The sequence below is a fragment of the Cardiocondyla obscurior genome, linkage group LG19 (assembly GCF_019399895.1).
Source record: "Cardiocondyla obscurior isolate alpha-2009 linkage group LG19, Cobs3.1, whole genome shotgun sequence".
NCBI lineage: Eukaryota > Metazoa > Arthropoda > Insecta > Hymenoptera > Formicidae > Cardiocondyla > Cardiocondyla obscurior.
The window spans coordinates 4,305,528-4,319,905 of record NC_091882.1 but is presented as its reverse complement, the minus strand read 5'-3'; the positions used below and the strand labels follow the sequence as shown (position 1 = coordinate 4,319,905).

General features: G+C 41.9%; 2 protein-coding genes across 2 annotated transcripts; both read left to right on the top strand.

The window, feature by feature from the left end:
- The first annotated feature begins 1,444 nt into the window (after positions 1 to 1,444).
- Positions 1,445 to 2,647, top strand: LOC139110233 (uncharacterized). The gene is made up of 2 exons (XM_070669865.1): positions 1,445 to 1,918; positions 2,057 to 2,647. Exons 1-2 carry the CDS (start codon positions 1,445 to 1,447, stop codon positions 2,645 to 2,647), a joined length of 1,065 nt encoding a protein of 354 aa, XP_070525966.1.
- A 10,125-nt stretch (positions 2,648 to 12,772) lies between these two features.
- Positions 12,773 to 14,121, top strand: LOC139110232 (uncharacterized). The gene is made up of 2 exons (XM_070669864.1): positions 12,773 to 12,901; positions 12,949 to 14,121. The coding sequence occupies exons 1-2, from the start codon at positions 12,773 to 12,775 to the stop codon at positions 14,119 to 14,121; spliced, it is 1,302 nt and encodes a 433-aa protein (XP_070525965.1).
- The last annotated feature ends 257 nt before the right edge of the window (positions 14,122 to 14,378 follow it).

Genomic DNA, 14,378 nt, shown 5'->3' with positions numbered 1-14,378 from the left:
ACGGGGTCTCTTTCTCAAGCCTTACAGGTACGGCAGAGGTACGACTGTTGCGAAGAGAGGAAGAAAAAAAAAACGTCGAGAAGACGTTAAAAATGCCCACGGGTGCTACTACGAACGTGCAATTGAATCATCTGGCCAGACGTATGCGCGTTCCTTATTTCAGAGGTGTATTTATGCGCGACGCCCTACCTACGAATGGCGCGCGTACAAACGAGAGCGGCATCGTGAACCTGGACAACGTGACGGGTCCGGGGACTCACTGGGTAGCGTACGCCAAAAGGGGAGATTGCGTCGCGTATTTTGACGGCTTCGGTAATCTCCGACCGCCTGTGGAATTGGTGCGATATCTCGGAGTCGGCGTCTCATCGATAGAGTACAATCAATGATCTTATCAAACGTACGATCAGAGTATCTGCGGACAGCTGTGTCTACGTTTTTTAAGTACAATTGACGCGATTACGTTTAAAAACTGACGTCGCGACGCACTTTGTCTCTGTATCACTTCAAACATGTCGATCACGCTCACGTTAACCGGTAGAAGCAGTGTTCTCCATTCGAGCTACTCCACCGGCGTTGGATCTCAGTGATGGTAATTACGAGCTCGGTCTCACGGACTTTGCGACTTACAACACCATACCAAACGTCGATTCTACGAACAACAAATTTTACTATGGCACGGACGGTAAAGAAATTACGATTCCTGAGGGATCGTATGAGATACAGGCCATAGACAAATTTTTGAAACACGCGATGCCGCGACACCGTCGATGGTAATCGTAATGAGAAGAGCGAGAAGAACAATGATTTCTCGATAGCGATTCGCGCCAACTTCAACAGTATGAAAAGCGAGATCAAATCCGCGTACGTGGTGAACTTTTCAAAACCAAACTCGTTGGGACCGCTTCTTGGATTCTCACCGCACCGCGTACTGCAACCGCGAAAGTGGCACGAGTCCGTCTTACCGATCAATATGATCAATCTGAATATTATTCGCATCAAATGTAACGTAACCGCTGGCGCATACTGCAACGGCGAACGCGTGCACACGATTCACGAATTTTCACCGAAACTGCCGCCGGGATATAAGATCACGGAAACGCCCACGCAGGTCATTTACCTACCGATCATCGTGCGATACGTTACAGATCTCACGATACGCGTCACCAACCAAAACGGACGACCGCTCGATTTTTGCGGAGAGGAGATCACCGTCAGATTGCACGTGCGACTACAACGACAACGATAACGTGGCATGTTAATACCGAACGAAACGAGACGTGTTACGACGATCAGTTTCGGTACTGGTACGATTCAACAGCCTGAACCGCGACAACATATTGCGGTAAATAGCGTCGGAAGGATAAGAAGAAGAAGACTAACCGAAACAAACGTTGAATTTCTGAGATCGCTCGGATTCGCTGTGCGAAATAATTTTATCTGAATGATGGCCGACATTCTGAATATCCGAGACGAACCGGTCTTCGACGATCGAATCGTCAAGATCGAGACTCACTCCTACAATCCATTTGCCAATACAACGTTCGGATACAGCAATGAGATAAGAATACCGATACAGCAGCAAGATCTGTACACGCTACCGCACGAGAGTTTTTTCTACATCGAGGGAAAATTAACGAAGGGCAAAGTGGTTGCGGGAGCCGACGTGATCCTCGGGGACAACTGCATCGCCTTTATGTTCGATAAGATACGATACGAGCTCGACGGTGTGGAGATCGATCGTAACCGAAACGTTGGCGTAACCAGCACGCTGAAAAATTACGCGACCGTTTCATCCGACAGGAGCGTGATTCTGCGGAACGCGGGATGGCTCAGTCCCACGATTAATGCGAACGGTTACTTTAATTTCTGCGTACCGCTCAACATGCTGCTAGGATTTTGCGAAGACTATAGGCGCGTCGTGATCAACGCTCGTCACGAATTGATTCTTATACGAGCGCGCAACGACAACAACTGTCTAGTGGACAGTTCCGCGCTCGAGCCTAAAATTGACTTGCTGAAGATACAATGGCGTATGCCTCATGTACTTTTGAACGAGGTAAAGAAATTGGCAATGTTGCGCACCTTGGAGAGCGGTCGATTCGTCAGTATGGGTTTTCGCTCTTGGGATCTGTACGAGTTTCCGCTACTACAACTCACGACCAAACACTCATGGGCTATCAAGACCGCCATGCAACTCGAAAAACCTCGATACATCATCTTTGCTCTGCAGACGGGTCGAAAAAACGTTATGTCCGAAGACAACAGTCGTTTCGACGATTGCAAACTGACCAACGTGAAGCTCTATCTCAATTCAGAGTGCTATCCGTACGACGATATGAACCTCGACTTTGGCAAACGTAGATTCGCGATGCTCTACGACGCGTACGCGCGTTTCTGCAAACAATACTACGGCTACGAATATCTCGAACCGAATCTCACCGTCACGTCGTTTCTGCTCAACGGTCCGTTCGTCATCATCGACTGCTCGCGTCAAAACGAATCGATTAAAACCGCTACCGTGGACGTGAGATTGGAGTTTGAGTGCAAGGACAATGTAGCGCCGAATACCACGGCCTACTGTCTCATCATACACGATCGTTTGGTTCAATACAATCCATTGACCAATGTCGTACGTAAGATCACGTAAAAACGATCTTCGACGTGTGTATGTAAAGCGGTGAATCGATGAACGTTGCGTATTCGCTTCCTTTCCATCGTATACGTAACATCGATAGAGAAAGAGATTCTCATCATCGTCATGAAACCTTCAAAGTATCAACCATCTTGTTGGTGTGAGAACGCGAGTCGCATGAAGGAAAATAAATCTACGCAAACGGATCCTAGACCGACGGATCACTTATTGAACAGAGGAATGACGTATCGAGTGACATCCACGGGAAACACAGTGGTTGACGTAGCCACGCAAACGGATAAGAAGTCGCGAAGCGAACGACTTCAGGAACGCGTGACGGATTTTGTCTCGAAGCATTTAAAAAAGTAATGCAATTTGGAAAGGAGGGGATAAAATTAAAAAATTGACGAATACGCTCGCGCGTGTTCAGTAACGAAATTTCCTCCAATCGAATCGCATCGTCATCGTCATCATCATTATCATCATCATCATGTCTACGCCAACGTTCGTCGATCTGCAAGGATATCCCATCGGACGACGTTTCGTCGTGAAGGAAGCGGCGGTGCTGCGAGGTGGTACCGTTCTCGCGCATTACGTCTTTGCGAAGCCTATGCCATGGGGTGTTGTATCGCGAGACGACAAACGCCTCGTTACCTGGTTGGTACGAAATCATCACGGTATAGCGTGGGAAGACGGGGACGTTCCGTACAGTCAGGCTAAACGCCAGATCATCAGGGCCATACAGAACGAGGAAGATTGCTACGATCACGCCATCGTATACGTCAAAGGACTCGAAAAACGCGATTGGCTGCGAGATATGCTTGAAGAGGATTACTACGGCGACGATTATAACGATGGTCACAAATTCTACACGAACAATCTGATCGTCAGAAACATCGAAGATGATTTCAAACATGTTGAATCACTTAGCGATTTAAACGATTCGAATACTTTCCGCTGTAGGAGACATTCCAAAAATTGCGCCGTGCAAAATGTATTTAAATTGTACAATTGGTGGCGTAACCGTCAAAATAATGATGTATAATTTTTGAATAAACTTTTTTTTTCATACTTCTGCGCTTTTGGATTATTTTACTCCTCTCCTAATTACCCTCTCTCAATTATCTTTTACCAATCACTTTCTCTTAATTACTCTCTCCGATAATTTGTCTAACTGCGTTTTATATTACCCCACTCTATGCAAAATTTTAAATAATGAAAGAGGGGATTTTTCATAACCGTCCTCGACTCGAGGTACCATCCAATCGTGCGATCAGTACATTCTTCGCTTTGGCTGCAGCAGCAACGATTACAACTTCGTCTACGACTACGTCTACGATTACGAATACGACAATGTATTACACCGAGAGAAACTGCTACAAAGTGCGTCGAATTGATTGCGGTAATAAACCCTCCTAATCTCACGAGTAAGTATTTTTTCTTATAAAAATTATTTACTTTAAAATTAATATATTAATATTCACGATTGTTCTTATTTAATTTCCAGCGTCCCACCAAAACGATACGTGACGCGCTTACTATGCAGGCGATACCCGCTAACTCGCACGGGATACAAATATCTCGAGATCGGCGTGAACGTTGGTACGCGGAGTTTTGTGGAGATCATCGTAGGCGATAATCGAGGAGATGAATTGTCGATGTTGCTTGACACCTGGAAGGAACTCTGCGAGCATCGATGGACAATTCAGAATATGCTTCGCGATCGACCGAAGCAACCATACGACTGTTTGAACATAGGTTCGCTCACAGTGCGAATATGTTATATGAATGAAATGAAACTTGTGCGACTTGAATCTTTCGACGCACGTATGGCTATGACCGAGGCTACGTTCACGCAAATGTTGGATTTTGATGATTGCGTCGCTTTGAAATTCAACGTACTCACCAAAACCCTACCGAAGATCGACGACAAATACGAGCAATTTTGTAAAATCGCTTCCGCATCAAGAAGTCGTACCGAAGCGGTGAGCGCTGTACGCAGCAGCGATTCCTTCGACGAACAACAAATTATAGATTGTGAAATACTTGCGATTATAATAAATGTGTAAGAAAAAAAGTATAATGGAATATATTGTATCGCATATTTAAAAAATATATACTTTGTAGTCTATATGTAACATTTTTAATTATTTCTATTCCATCCTTCATCTTCTTTATAATTGTGAGGCGTAAATCCCACCTCGTGAATCCGCCTTGTTCATATGTAACGTATGCATCTGAGAGAGAAAGAAATAAGATAAGGAGGAGCGATTAGCCGGGGGGGTGTGTACAGCGTCACCCGCATTCGAATCGTATAAGCGCATAAAAGAATCGTTGATAAACGACAGGCGACGCAAACGGGTGCGAGCGAGAGGGAACGATGGGGCGCATGATACTTGTGCGTTCAACGGGTGTGAGCGAGAAAGAACGATGGGCGCACGATACTTTGCTTTCAACGGGTGCGAGTGAGAGGGGACGCTGGGCGCGCGACACTTGTGGCGAACGAGTGCGAGCGAGAGGGAACGATGGGCGCGATACCTTGCGATCCGCCGCTTGCCGCCGCCGCCGCCGTCGCCGCCCGTTGCCGCCGCGACGCCACACGACTCCTTTGAAAAAATCGCGACTCCTTTGAAAAAAATCGCGACTCCTTTGAAAGTCGCGATGCCGCATAAACATGCCGCTGCGCGACGACACGCTTATCATTTTTAAAAATAATATTGCATTTCAGAGTTTTGATGTTGTTATTATTTTCTAAACAATTCGTTCCTAGAATCGCCGACACAGAGGCGATTTATAAATACCCACCCCCTCCCCGCATGACGTCATTACCCCTTGCCCTAGGTCTCACGGACCCAGAACCGTTAACACTCCCCCTCCCCGCGTGACATCATTACCCCTCGCCCTAGGTCACATGGATACACTAACACGTAGTGATCCAGAACCGCTCCGTGCGTTCAACGGGTGCGAGCGAGAGGAGACGATGGGCGGCGCGAACGAGTGCGAGCGAGAGGAAACGATTAACACCCCCCTCCCCGCGTGACGTCATTACCCCTCGCCCTAGGTCACACGGATACACTAACACGTAGTGATCCAGAACCGCTCAATATACATCTACTGAAGGAGACTCGTTACCGACGATTTCCGAAGTCTTTGACTCGTCCATGAATGAATCCACGTAATCTATCTTTGGCGAGAATCGCTTGCCGATTCTTTAGCCGTGGATAGTCGCCAAACTTCCAGCAGTATTTCGCGGCGTAAACCACCGAAAATTGCTGGTCATTCGACAGCGTATCCTGGCCGATATTCGCAAGCAGGCATTCTCACACATTCGATAGTTTACAGGAACAAACGAACAGAATCAAAACTTCAGAATTCCGACTCGGACATTCTCTTCTCTCTTTGATTGAAATTAAAGAACAATTGGTTTGAATAGTACATTTAGTGGAATCGATTTTCGCGGGAATACATTATGAAACGTTGAGACTTACTTTTCAGGCGATCTTCGAAATGCTTCTTTTGCACTAGATGCTTCGTCTTGCACTGACTAACACTCACGTCGATTTAAGTAAACTTTAGCGGCTGTAGCTGAGATGCAAGAGAGCGTGCTCCGCCAAAACACAAGATTTTATAAGCTCGGAAAAGGGAAGGACTATTCCCGAATTTTCACTTTTCTGAAATTCTAATCTTTCATTTGCGGAGTTTGTTTCTCCACTTTTCCTATCTTAAAATTATTGGGCATTCGCACCCCATCCCTTCTCTTTTTTTTAAACTTCTAAGTTTTCGCCCTTAGTTTCTAGATTTTGGTGAGGAGTTCCCGAAATCCATTGGTTTTAAGAAAATAATATGCCTACGAAGCACCCCCGCTTTAACGAGTTATCCCTTCCGAGCCTTCCAGAATTTTACTATCATTTCCATCGAGGGATGGTGGGGAAACTTCTACCTTCCGTATGACGTATAGTTACCTGACTTTATTGCTTTTGTCTGCACCACATACTCCGGTAATTACGGACCTCTCGCGCCCTTGGTTTTTCTAAAGCTCAGGATCTATGCGCAATTACAATTTTAAGAAAAAGTTATTTTTTCTTTTCCTGTGACAGACAGGTTATCAGAGTTGAAATATTTATGAGCCCCTTAGGTTTTGATTTTTTTGTATTATGTCTAGACAAATTCTTTGTCTGATTTTCATTGGCGCCCGTTTACAATTTGTTGCATGTTTTTTTGCTTTCACGCAACAACTTGTCCCGGAATATGTTAGTGTTTTATGAATTGTCTTCTGAAAGGCTCTGAAGTTCTTTTTTTTTTGTGTTACAATGGACTACGGTCTACCTTCCCCTTAACTAAAATTTTAATATATGTCAAAAAAAAAGAGACGCGGAGTCAGAGACGTAACACATGCATGAATCAATAAGTAAGCAAAAGGTATCAATAATTTAATACACAATTTTATAATGAATCATATGTAGAAAGTGATTGGTTGAATTATTGTTGAAATTCGAAAATCACAATATAAAAGATTAAAAAACATGGCGTAATAACACGGTCAATTTGGCTGTATGTATACGTAACGGCGTAGTACTCTGTAACACTCGTATTAAAATTCATATTTTTATTCAAGGAGAGAAACAATAATTTTTTTTTCAAAAAATAAGAATTTGTTTAAAGCATTTGATTCTATGTATAAGAATAAAAAAAATGTAAAAAATTTGTTCTCTCCTTAAATAGAAGTAAAAATTATATAATTTCTAAAACTTTTTTTAAACATGGTCGGTTTCACTGCATGTACACGTAACGCAAAATACTAACGTGTCTCTTGAATGATAATATTTCTCAAAAATACTCTAACCCACAAAAAAAAACATTGAATGTGTATTTAAAATGATTAAAACTACAAAATGAATAAAATCCCTTCAAAATTACCTTTTTAAAAAAAAAGTATAGACGCGCGAAAAGCACCCTCGAAAAATTATTTTGAACCTCCAAAAAAAACTTCTCTTAAAATAATACACCAAAATTATAATCCCCCTATGTAAAACATAAAATGTGTACTTTAATATTAAATATTCTTTAAAAAACTTGAAAAAAAACTAGAAAATAATAAAAAAAGAAAAGAAAACCCCCTAACAGTAAACCCCCCCTCCCCCAAGAACGATTCCCCAAAAATAGAACATAAAATGTGTATTTTAATATCAAATATACTTTATAAAACTAATGAGATCAAATAATTACGCCAAGAACTTGAAGAAGCTAAAAAAATATTTAAACAATACAAACCCATGTGAAACTGTACAAACGTAGACCTAGGTTCGCTTTGATAATAAAACGTTAACATTACAAATCCATGTAAAACAGTACAAACGTAGACCTAGGTTCGCCCCGATGTGATATAACATGGTATATAACATGGTAATGTAAAGAAAAAAAAAAAAATACTTGGCGCTGCGAAACCAATCTCGCAGAGCGCCACGTGGCTGACAATATTCTTGCCAATAAAGCGCTGCAACGTATTAACGCAGAAGATTCAAGTTTTGGTGAAAAAGCTGCAGCCACAACCGTATGGGCAGCTATGAAAGCAAAAACGAAACTTGGTATGGGCTTATGTGCAGCGAGGAAGAATATGCTGAAGAAGAAAACGGTGAAGAAACGAACACTTCCGATAGCGAAACGTGGTGGCGTTATACCGCTTTTACCCTTACTGGGTGTTATTGGTTCGCTCGCTGGTGGAGCCGCAGGAATCGCAAAAGCTGTAAATGATAAAAAAGCCTCACAACGCCAACTTGAAGAAATGAAACGTCACAATTACGCCATGGAAGGTCGCGGTGTTTAACTCGCTCCATACAAACGTGGTGGTGGAGTTCGAAAAAATAATAGAAATAAGAAAGGAAAAAAAAAAACGCCGATGAGACGTTGAAATTTCCCAAAAGTGCTACTACCAATATACAGTTGCGACAATTAGCGAAACACATGCGCATTCCATATTTTAGAGGCGTTTTTATGCGTGACACTTTACCGATTAGGGGAATACATCAAAACGAGAGCGGTATTGTGAATTTAGATAAAGTTGAAGGATTAGGTACCCACTGGGTGGCATATGCGAAAAGAGGAAATCGCGCTATGTATTTTGATAGTTTCGGTAATCTTCGACCGCCACAAGAACTTGCTCGATATCTGGAGAATGACGCAACACGAATTGAATATAATCGCTTACCATATCAACGATATAATCAAAACAATTGTGGGCAATTGTGTCTACAGTTTCTACAGACGATTGATACACAATTTAAGAACAAACATTATGCGCTGTAAACTCAGTATCAAACATGTCGCTGACGCTCACGTTATCAGGCAAAAGTAGTATCCTCGCGGTGAGCTACTTTCCTGCTATAGATTTAAGCGATGGAGAATATGAACTCGGGCTGGCTGATTTCGAAACGTATTTTACAATTCCTAATGTAAACTCATCAAATAATACATTCTATTTCGATAATGCTGATGATGATGATGATGATGATGATGATGATGATGATGATGATAATGGAGAAAGTATTACCATTCCCGACGGCTCGTATGAACTGTGCGATATTGCCGAATATCTAAAACGTACGCTCGACGAGCTTCATATCAATGATGTTACAAAGAACATGATTTCACATGGCGATGATGAAAAAGATTATCCTTTAACGATTAGAGCTAATAACAATACGATGAAAAGCAAGATTAAGTGTATTTATCAAATAAATTTCACCAAACCATGCAACATTGAATCGTTGTTAGGTTTTTCACCAGATCGCATACTCGAGCCATTACGTTGGCATGAATCGGATGCACCGATACAAATTATCAATGTAAATGTTATTCGCATTGAATGCAGTGTAACGGGGGGTACACTGACCGGCAATAATGGCCTGACGCTCTGCGGCGACGGCAGCTAACGTGCGTGAGCTAGCGTGGTGTGCGTCAGGCCACACCGCGGAGCGCGTACGTGAGCCGTGAAGCGCCGAGAGAAGCGAGAGGACGGGGGAAAATTTGGTGGGAGGCGTTCTCATGCTCTCTCCCGCTCGCAACCCGTGCGTTTGAGAGAGAACGCATGAGTGGTCGCTAAGAAAAAGTTATAGGCGCACCTTCGTTCTCTCGCTTGCACGCGTTCGTGTTTATACGGGCGCGCAAGGATAGAAATAGATCGCAAGAGTACGCTATTAATTCTAGCATATACTTCAAGACATTTCGCGATAATCACAACCGAAATTGAAGACCCGTGTTACTAATGTTATTAAATATATAATTCTACGTTGCGTATAATTTATTTTCGCGATAATTTTTCGACAAATATATAAATAATATCTCGAGAAAGAACGCATGGGAGGACGGTGCGAAACTGTTAGAGGTGCACCTCCGATCTCTCGCTTGCACGCGTTCTTGTTTATATGGGCGCGTAGAGATAAAGATAGATCGTAAAAGTACGAATTATAGCTTTAAGATTTTCGCGACTAATGATAATCGAAATTAAATACTCGTGCTACTGATATTATAAATATATAATTTTACGTTGCGTGTAATTAATTTTCGTAATCATTTTTGACAAATAAATAATGCCTTGAGAAAAACAATTTAAAATTCTGTTTTCTGTCTTGAGAAAGACAATTTAAAATTCTGTTTTCTGTCTTGAAAAAGACAATTTAAAATTCTGTTTTCTGTCTTGAAAAAGACAATTTAAAATTATGTTTTCTGTCTTGAAAAAGACAATTTGAAATACCGTTTTCTGTCTTTAAAAATAAGAAGTTGCATTATGCACACAAAGCCGTCTAATTGTGTTACGTTCCTGTCGCGATTTTCACTTGTTATCGTCGCGAGTATGTTGCTTTTTCTTCGAGCATCACTTTTCGTGGTGTCGTAGCAGTGCGCGGATATATCATTGAATAGTTTTTTGCGAATAATGGCTCCAATCTTATGCTCTGAGATACGAGGTCGCATCATCGGACAGTGGCAGGCCGGAAAATCAGTAGCAGAAATTGCTGCTGATATTCCGTGTTCTGTTCAAGCTGTTCGACGATGGATACGACGATACAATGAGGGCGGAGATCATGCTTTGCATGATCATCGCACTCATAATCGTCGTCCTCGTAACACCAGAGTAGAAGAGGACGAGGCACTCGTCGCTGCTGTTGTGGATCGTCCTTTTGGCACCGTCCAAGAGGCGATCAACAGAGCGGACGTCGCGGTATCAGACAGGACCGCCCGGCGACGTTTAAACGAAGCCGGATATCATTGTCATCGTCCAGCCCATAAAATCCCGTTGACTCCCGATCATCGGGATCAACGGGTCGCGTTTGCTTTAGAAAATCTGGTGACGAGCCGTGCGGAGTGGGAAGCGACGATATGGACCGATGAAAAGGTTTTCGTATCGTGCGCTGATCACAGGCCGCACGTATGGCGTCCAAGAGATCAACGGTTGGATCCAAACCATGTTGTGCCTCTTCACCGAAGTGGGAGGATTTCATGTGCTATGTGGAGGTGGATATCTGGCACTGCAATCGGAGAATTGGTGCACATTCCAACGCGAATGAACTCGACAGAGTATATTCACATACTGGAAGAAGTTCTTCTTCCTTCAGTACGCGCAATATATTCTGAAGAGGATATGCCAATTATCCGATTGGTGCAAGATAATTCCGCTGTGCACACATCACATGAAACGCAAGCGTGGTTTCGGAATCATCCGGAGATCCGCTTGATTGACTGGCCAGCTCGTTCACCAGACCTGAATGTAATAGAAAATGTCTGGGCGCAGATGGTTCTGCAATGGGAACCACGAAGGGAAAGGACGACGGCAGCGTTAGTTGATCACGCGATAAAAGTTTGGGAGGGTCTTCGGGCTCGACCAGATTTTCTCGCGAACTTGATGAGTTCGATACCTAATCGACTCAATCAAGTGATCGAGCGGTCCGGTTACTGGACCGATTACTAATTCGATGATCCGCAGAGCTTCGCCCACAAAATGGCCCTTTTCAGGGCCAACAAAACTCTCATACGACGAACATTCTTTAAGATTTATTAAATTGTCTTTTTCAAGACAGAAAACAGAATTTTAAATTGTCTTTTCAAGACAGAAAACAGAATTTTAAATTGTCTTTTTCAAGACAGAAAACAGAATTTTAAATTGTCTTTCTCAAGACAGAAAACAGAATTTTAAATTGTCTTTCTCAAGGCATTATTTATTTGTCAAAAAATGATTACGAAAATTAATTACACGCAACGTAAAATTATATATTTATAATATCAGTAGCACGAGTATTTAATTTCGATTATCATTAGTCGCGAAAATCTTAAAGCTATAATTCGTACTTTTACGATCTATCTTTATCTCTACGCGCCCATATAAACAAGAACGCGTGCAAGCGAGAGATCGGAGGTGCACCTCTAACAGTTTCGCACCGTCCTCCCATGCGTTCTTTCTCGAGATATTATTTATATATTTGTCGAAAAATTATCGCGAAAATAAATTATACGCAACGTAGAATTATATATTTAATAACATTAGTAACACGGGTCTTCAATTTCGGTTGTGATTATCGCGAAATGTCTTGAAGTATATGCTAGAATTAATAGCGTACTCTTGCGATCTATTTCTATCCTTGCGCGCCCGTATAAACACGAACGCGTGCAAGCGAGAGAACGAAGGTGCGCCTATAACTTTTTCTTAGCGACCACTCATGCGTTCTCTCTCAAACGCACGGGTTGCGAGCGGGAGAGAGCATGAGAACGCCTCCCACCAAATTTTCCCCCGTCCTCTCGCTTCTCTCGGCGCTTCACGGCTCACGTACGCGCTCCGCGGTGTGGCCTGACGCACACCACGCTAGCTCACGCACGTTAGCTGCCGTCGCCGCAGAGCGTCAGGCCATTATTGCCGGTCAGTGTACATACAGTAATGGAAAACGTGTACATACAATATATGAATTTTCACCTAAGGTTCCACCTGGATATAAGATATCTGAAACTCCAACACAGATCATTTACCTTTTAGTCGTCGTGCGAAGCGTTACTGATTTGACGATTCGCATTGTAGATCAAAACGGACGATTGCTTGATTTTCGCGGCGAAGAAATTACCGTGAGACTGCATGTGCGGAGACGACTTTAGTGTGAGATGCTCGTTTTGAATAAAACGTCGAACGTGAGACAAACTAAATACACAGCTTCCACCAAAGGGGTTCAATTATTGAAGAAAAAACTTACTATATCAAACGTGGAATTTTTAAAATCACTGGGTTTCATGGTGTGTAACATCTAAAAATGGCTGATATATTGATTATTGATGATTAGCCGATCTTTAATAATAGTATTGTTAAAATTGAAACTCATACATACAACCCATATGCTAACACAACGTTTGGACGTAGTGATGAAATACGGATACCAATACAACAACAGGATTTGTATACATTGCCATGTGACAGCTTTCTCTATATTGATGGAAAACTGTCGAAAAAAAAACCTGATGATAAGTTGACAGCTGCGCTCGGAATTAATTGCGTAGCGTTTATGTTCGATGAAATCCGTTATGAACTCAATGGTGTGGAAATTGATCGCAGCAGAAACGTTGGAATAACTAGCACTCTTAAAAATTATATATTACTAACGTCTGATAATGCTGCGATGCTGCAAAATGCAGGATGGGTTGAAACATCGACTATGCCAGAAGGATTCTTTAATTTTTGCGTACCATTAAGTATATTGTTAGGTTTCTGCGAAGATTACAAACGCGTGGTTGTCAACGCTCGCCATGAATTAATTCTAATACGCGTTCGCAATGATAATAATTCTATTATTGGACATTCGGAATTAGAACCTAAAATTGAATTGTATAAAGTACAATGGCGAATGCCTCATGTTATGTTAAATGAGGTTAATAAATTAACCATGCTGCGAACTTTGGATAGCGGGCAATATTTAAGCATGACTTTTCGCTCATGGGATTTGTATGAATATCCTCTTTTGCAGAGTACGACAAAACATTCTTGGGCCGTCAAAACTGCAACGCAGCTTGAAAAGCCTCGATATGTTATCTTTGCTCTGCAAACCGGTCGCAAAAACGTTATGTCAAAAAAATCAAACGTTTTTGATGATTGTAAATTAATGAATGTGAAACTTTATCTCAACTCTGAATATTATCCATATGATGATCTGAACTTAGATTTCGATAAAAACAAATATGCAATTTTTTATGATATGTATATACGTTTTCGTAAAGCTTATTATGGCAACAGTTCTTATGAAGCTTTTTGCAATGTAGCGGCATTTCTATCATATGGACCATTTGTTGTTATCGATTGCTCTCGACAGAACGAATCAATCAAAAGCGCCACTGTGGACGTGCGATTAGAATTTGATTGTAAAGAAAATGTTCCTGCAAATTCAACCGCATATTGTCTCATTTTTCATGATCGTATAGTTGAATACAGCTCATTATCTAACGTTGTGTGCAAGGTCTTATAAAATTGTTGTGTCAACAGTTTTTATCATATATAGAGAAACAATTTTTATTGACACGAATCATTATTGTTTCGGACACACGTTCATCATGATTACACCAACGTTTGTCGATCTTCAAGGTTTTAATATTGGACAACGATTTGTCGTAAAAGAAGTTGCTGTGCTAAGAAAAGGTATTGTTCTGACTCATTACATTTTTAAGACTCTCATGCCATGGAAATTTTTAACACGATCTGAAAAATCATGCATTTCTTGGCTAA

Bases quoted from the DNA above. Each gene is read 5' to 3' on its own strand.
- LOC139110233 (XM_070669865.1), top strand. From the start codon at position 1,445: ATGGCCGACATTCTGAATATCCGAGACGAACCGGTCTTCGACGATCGA. The intron at 1,919-2,056 runs GTGATCAACGCT...CTTTTGAACGAG, and splicing joins GCGAAGACTATAGGCGCGTC to GTAAAGAAATTGGCAATGTT.
- LOC139110232 (XM_070669864.1), top strand. From the start codon at position 12,773: ATGCTCGTTTTGAATAAAACGTCGAACGTGAGACAAACTAAATACACA. The intron at 12,902-12,948 runs GTGTGTAACATC...ATTGATGATTAG, and splicing joins TAAAATCACTGGGTTTCATG to CCGATCTTTAATAATAGTAT.